The sequence below is a fragment of the Acipenser ruthenus genome, chromosome 34, assembly GCF_902713425.1.
Source record: "Acipenser ruthenus chromosome 34, fAciRut3.2 maternal haplotype, whole genome shotgun sequence".
Lineage (NCBI taxonomy): Eukaryota > Metazoa > Chordata > Actinopteri > Acipenseriformes > Acipenseridae > Acipenser > Acipenser ruthenus.
In genome coordinates this window covers 12,699,581-12,706,261 of record NC_081222.1, presented here as the reverse complement: position 1 = coordinate 12,706,261, position 6,681 = coordinate 12,699,581, and the positions used below count along the sequence as shown (strand labels likewise).

The following is a 6,681-nucleotide window of genomic DNA, read 5'->3' as shown; positions in this document are numbered from 1 at the left end:
GGAGGTGAAGTGACTTCCTCAGGGTCACACAGAGTCCGTGGCTGAGGTGGGATTTGAACCCGGGACCTCCTGGTCCTCCCTATAAATGCCTCCCTCCTAGTCCAAGTTCTGTAAATGTCTTGGTATTTTTAATATAGGTTTTTTTAATTTTCGACGGGGTATTCTGAATTCAATACTCTTAGGAACAGCAGCGTGAACCTCTGGCATTTTGAATTTTGGTACTGGGTGCTCTCCTTCATTGCTCTTAGGAACTGCAGCGTGAACCTCTGGCATTATGTCCACTATTTTCTTTTTAAATTGTGGTTGTCTTCCATGAACAAAACTTATAAAAGGTCTGAAGCTGTCATGCTCACCTACAGATGGCAAGTCAAAGTCACACTCTTTGAAGTTGAACATGACAGAATTGTCCACTGCATTTTCTATTAGCTCCTCATTCACTTGTTCAATAGTTGTCTTCATTTTTGCTAGAGCTGTACCATAAGAGGACTTGGGGAGCGTCTTCTCCTGTACCGCATGCATGGGTACCTCTGTGTTGTTTTGCTTGGCTCTTTCATGGACAGATTGAAAGACCTGCAGAAACTCAAGGGGGTCCTTCTGGAGTTTCGCCTCTTCAGCCTCTTTGACCAGCATCCTTATCAACTCTTTCTTCACTTCCAGCTCTTGAAGTTGTTGACAAATTCCAGAAAGTTCCTCGACTTCTTCCAGCTGGATATGCTTCAGAATCTTCTCTTCCTGAGTCTGGAGTTTGGACTGGATCTCTTGGAATAGACTAGAGAAATCTTTCCTCAGGTCATCCCTGTTCTTCTTCAAATCCACCTTGTCTTGCTCTTTCGTCTTTATGGCATCCTCCAGTTTTTTCTTCTCCAGTTGCAGCCGCTCAATCTCTTTACCCAGAATGCTCCTCTTCTCTTCATGGACCTCCTTCAGAGGACGGATGTTGTGGTTTCTGTGTGATCCAGCCACGTAGCAAGTCACACAGACGCACGACTCGTCCTCGCTACAGTAATACTCAATCATCTTGCCGTGCTCCTGGCATTTCCTGCTCTCCAGCGACACTGTCGGCTCCACCAAGATGTGATCTCTCTGCGCTGGCTTCTCAGCGTGCTTCTTGAGGTGTCGCTCACACAGAGACGCCTCGCAGTTCTGGCAGGTTTTAACTGCTGGCAAAGGGCTGTCGAGACACAAATCACACACAACATCACCAGCCACTACACTCTGCCTGCTGGCCTGAAAGCGCTCCACGATGTTGGAGAGTTTCAGGTTCCTCTGTAGCTCCGGTCTCTGGTTGTACTCGGCCCGGCAGTCTGGACAGGAGTAGCTCTTCCCAGTCGCCTGGCTCTCCCACACCTTGTCCAGGCACTCCCAGCAGAAGTTGTGCCCGCAGTGCAGAGCCACTGGGTCCCTGTAGATACTCAGGCAGACGGAGCAGTTTAACTCAGCCTCCATCTCCGAGGCGACAGCAGCAGCAGCAGCAGCAGCAGAGGTTTTTGAAAGTGCTTCAGCCATTTTAGGTAGCTAAGAATGAAGAAAAAAAGACATCTTTGTCATTAACACACAAGCCCATTTCTATACAATGGGAACACTGCAAAGCGCTGTGTATTATTATAATTTATTTCTTAGCAGACGCCCTTATCCAGGGCGACTTACAAGATATCACATTATTTTTACACACAATTACCCATTTATACAGTTGGGTTTTTACTGGAGCAATCTAGGTAAAGTACCTTGCTCAAGGGTACAGCAGCAGTGTCCCCCCACCTGGGATTGAACCCACGACCCTCCGGTCAAGAGTCCTAACCACTACTCCACGCTGCTGCCATTATAATTCAATATGTTAACGTAACATTGTTCAGCGTAACACTGTTCAGCAGGTTTCAATCGACAATGAAGCAAAATGAGTTCATTCTATAGGGGGATGCAACCCTGTTGGCCACAGCAGTAGTTCAAACTGTAACACACCATGCAATGGTTCACACTCCTTGTAGATATTTTCATTGGTCTGTAATCTCACGAAACCAATAGCTTCCATATTACCATTTTTAAATTATTTTATTCATGAAACAAACTCTAAATTCTTATTTTTTTTTTTACACAGATTTATGATTAGAGCCCATAATCACGATACTATCCTCTTACAATGCCCTGATGACAGTTTATCACAGTAAATGCGCATGGTAATTCTGCCTTTACCACGGGTTTTCACCCTTGGTTATAGACTACGCATTTAGCAGAGTTTACATTGGCTTGACCCGTGTTTTTTTAAATATGCTTTACTATACCACTCTGCTTTACAATGCTTACCTGTGCTTTATTACACTGTGCTATGCGTTTCCATAGATACAAAACGTATCTAGCGTGCATATCACCAGAAATAAAGGACCCGTTTAAAATAAAGCCTTAAATTACGTCATGATTAAGGCGTTTCTGACAATGACGCTACAAACTGACAGCTTTCGAAAATGTCTACGCCTGGAATTCTCTTTATCAAACAATTATGCCAGTTAGCTGAGTTCCACTGTAGTTATTAAAACGTTTGACATTCACAGTGCAATTTAACCTGGTAATAAGATGGCCGCGCTTGCAGCCAGAACGTTTTAGTTTAGCTTTCGATTTGAAAATGAAAAAATTAACAACAACAACAGTAATAATAATAATAATAATAATAATAATAATAATAATAATAATAATAATAATAATTAATAATATTTCTGCACCTGTTCTATAATTTCACGTTCATTAAGTTGCAGAACTTGTTCGTAATTGTTTCAAACATCCAATGATAACTTTTTGGTTTCACTTTTGATTTGTCAATTGTTATATATATATATATATATATATATATATATATATATATATATATATATATATATATATATATATATATATATACACACACACACACACACACACACACTAATTTAAATTTTGACCAACTTTTTAAAACATTTCACCCAAACCTCCATTCCTGTAATAATACTTTACCTCCTCGTGTGCAGATTGCTGTGTGGAAGTTTGCCGCCTGGTTCACCGTTGGGTCCTAGTGCCCTCACTGTACTGGCTAGATATCGCTGTCTTTGTAAATAACAAGGTTTCGCAACACTGTTCTTTGTCTGGAAACAAAAGCCACGCCTCCATCTGCCTCTGGGATCGTCTTGAAAGCGCTTTGAAATCAGACTCGTTCATTTCCATCAGCAGCAGCATGAGATCAGAGTCTCTGTGTGTGTGTGTGTGTGTGTGTGTGTGTGTGTGTGTGTGTGTGTGTGTCTGTCAGCCCCAGTTAGGATTGCTGGATGGTAGAACCCCATCTCTCCACACTTATGGGGGAAGTTACCCAATGACTGTCCGAAGCAGGGGACCTGAGAGGTGGGTTTTAAAATAAGTTCTCTGAACATGAAGCCTGTGGATATCTTAGAATTGTTACAAGATATCACATTATTTTTACATACAATTACCTATTTATACAGTTGGGTTTTTACTGGAGCAATCTAGGTAAAGTACCTTGCTCAAGGGTACAACAGCAGTGTCCCCGACCGGGGATTGAACCCACGACCCTCCGGTCAAGAGTCCAGAGCCCTGACCACTACTGCACACTGCTGCCCCAGTCATCTGGAGAGTGACATGTATCCATCTCCTGCAACAGCTTCTTTCTGTCATTAACCAGCCAGCTGCTTTCCTTATCGACAGGATTTCTTTTAGCTGCTAACATGCTTTGAGCCAGAACACAAGTCTGAGGTGAAATAGTGAAGAGTGTAGCAGATATCCTGAGAACAGGGCATGGGAGCTGATCACTTCTGCAACCTGGTGTTCTATCGGATATCATGTTTTCAAAGGAAAAGTTTTCTATTACGTTTCTTTACAAACTGTTGTTGAGTCATTTAGACGTCACCTACTTAGTTTTATTAAAACGTGTTTCACAAACTTTTTTTTAGCATTGATAGATGTAATGGATTTGATAGAATTTGCTTTCGATATCTTAAAACATTCTCATGGGATGCAATATTTCCATTTCAAAAAGTCAAAAAGCAATTGTCTGTGCGGTATGTTTTGTATCCCTGCTCTTTATAACTGTAGCACATTTATATTCTAGATGCAAAGCTTGTTATTATGATAATGCTTTCTCAAGAGGAACATTACTTTTTTGCCTGTAATTGCGGATTCAATGTAAAAGGCTTACCTCTTTTACATTTAAAAGTAGCTCCGCCAGTTCCACGTCCCTCTATGTCTGCAGCAGTCTCACCATGGAGTGCTCCAGGTAAAACCCAGGGTAGACCGGTCCATTCAGTTCAATATTAAATGTATACAACAGTGTCCCAGATTCCTGTGCAGCAGCCAGACGGTTATCTGTTGCATCGAGAGCCTTCCCCTCCTCTGCAGTGTGAAAGGAGAGTGTCCCTCTTTTGCAGTCCAGCTTCACCCTCAATCTCCTGGGTGCCTCCCTCACAGCTCTCAGCGAGGGGCTGGAGAAACGTGAGCTGCCCTGGAACGCCTGTAGCTGCCGCCCATCCCAGCGAAGCACCCAAGAGATGCAGGAGTCCACCCAGGCTTGACCTGGCCCTTTACATGTGGCGCCAACCTCCCATTTCTTAGAACCCCCCACCTCTACTTCCCAGTAGTGCCTCCCGGTTGTGAACCCCTGGGCACACAACACTTGTGGGTGGAGCCTGAACCGTTCAGGGTGGGCGGGGTATGGAAGTCGCTGCTCCGCCCACTCAGCACAACGGAGATCCTCTGATAGGGAAAGATTACAATGGACTGTGTTGGCGTCAAGAGTCAAGCAGGCAAACTGATCCTTCTCATCCGTAGAGTTCCTTGGAGATGAATCCGTTTTGGCAGAATGTCTAGATGGTGGCTCCATCTGGACCAGAGCTTCCTGGCACATAGCGAGCTGCCCATGAATCTGTTGACCCAATGCCCTGACAAACCCGTTTGCCTGCTTCCCCGCCTGACTGACTGTCTTCCTGTCCAGCTGCCTCTTGTGTACTTTGCATGGCTTTACATGAACATCTGATCTCAATAGCTTGTCCAGGGTCTTTTGGATTGACTCCAGAAATTCACAGGAGTCCTCAAGCTTCAACTCAAGGGCTTCCCGAAGGAGACTATCTGTCGCTTTCTGCTTGCTCTCTGTCTCTCCAATACGAGCCTCCAAACTGGAGTTCTGCAAGCGTTCCTCGGCCTCGATGGACTCCAGGATGCCCAGTTCTTCCGCTCGGATCAGGGCCTGGATCTCTGCAAACAGCCCAGACACCTGCTCCCTGAGCCGCCTCCTATCAGCCTTCAGCTCAGCCCTCGCTCTCCGCAGCCAGTGAGCTGTGCTCTCCAAGACCTCCCTCGCCCGTTCCAGCCGGCCTATCTCCTCCACCAGGGTGGTCTTTCTCTCTGCCACGGCTGTGTCCAGTGCTTGCATCCTGTGGCCTTTGTGGCTTGTCAGACACATCTCACAGAGGCAGACACTGTCCTGGCGACAGTAGGAAACCCACGGTCTGCCGTGTTTCAAGCAGCCAAGCCCCACAACTTTCATTAGACTTCCATTCTCTTCTTGGTGACCCTCCCTCATAGGCTCTCCACCCTCTTGAGAGCCACCTGTGCTGGGTAGAGAATCGCAGCATAGGGGGTTCGGAGAGCCTCTGCTGGCTTGAAAGCGCTCCACGATGTTGGAGAGTTTCAGGTTCCTCTGTAGCTCTGGTCTCTGGTTGTACTCGGCCCGGCAGTCTGGACAGGAGTAGCTCTTCCCAGTCGCCTGGCTCTCCCACACCTTGTCCAGGCACTCCCAGCAGAAGTTGTGCCCGCAGTGCAGAGCCACGGGGTCCCTGTAGATACTCAGGCAGACGGAGCAGTTTAACTCAGCCTCTAGGTCAGTAGCAGCAGCACAAGCAGAAGCTGCAGCTGAGAGAGAAGCTGCAGAAACCGACATCTTTCACAGTTTTTTCAACAGGAAGGAAAAGCAGAAGTCTGGTGTATTAACCAGAAAATATATCGAAATATTTCACACGAAGCTTAAAGACACACCACCCTTTAGAGGCTGGCCTCTCTTCTCCCACACATTCTCATACTGAAAAATACAACAAGACTTTTTGATAGTTATCAACTCCCTGTGTAAAAAGCAGCTGTGACCAGTGAATGGTCAAATACAGCTCTGGCCAAATGTTTAGCATCACCCTATAGAATGAACTCATTCTGCTTCATAAAGTCGAATTAAACCTGCTGAATAATGTTACCTTAACATATTGAATTACACACCGCTTCTATATACTTAATGAGAAACTGACAGAAATGGAAAAATGTGACATTTCGAAATCTAACATGAAATACTGTACTAGCATTATGGCTTCCGGTATCATTTTGTAGTTTCTTTGATTACATTATTTATATTTCAATTTAAAGGATGTCTCAATCTTAAAATTGTAAGTGATGCAAAGGGTTTGGCCACAGCTGTCCACCAAGTGTGAAAATTCAGAGGTGTGAATATAAAACTATATACATTAACCAACCTGCTGAAAACACGCTGGTCAATGCTGCACAGCAATGCAATGCTGTAGCTGGCTGGTTTGTGCAACAGGAGCTCAGAGCTCTCTGTAAAACCACACAGTCCACACCCAGGACTCAGACAGGCTACAGGGGGAACTTGCACAGACGCAGAGTGAGTCGACACGCAGAACCAGCTTCCAGTGTGCCAGGGTAGAC

The 6,681-nt window shown here is 45.1% G+C and overlaps 1 protein-coding gene across 1 annotated transcript; it reads right to left on the bottom strand.

The window, feature by feature from the left end:
• Nucleotides 1-1,397: 1,397 nt before the first annotated feature.
• Nucleotides 1,398-5,911, bottom strand: LOC117965587 (E3 ubiquitin-protein ligase TRIM11-like). Its single transcript, XM_059006867.1, has 2 exons — nt 4,175-5,911; nt 1,398-1,515 (listed from the first exon to the last, which is right to left on the bottom strand). The coding sequence occupies exon 1, from the start codon at nt 5,909-5,911 to the stop codon at nt 4,217-4,219; it is 1,695 nt and encodes a 564-aa protein (XP_058862850.1). The 3' UTR covers nt 1,398-1,515; nt 4,175-4,216.
• Between the last annotated feature and the right edge of the window lie 770 nt (nt 5,912-6,681).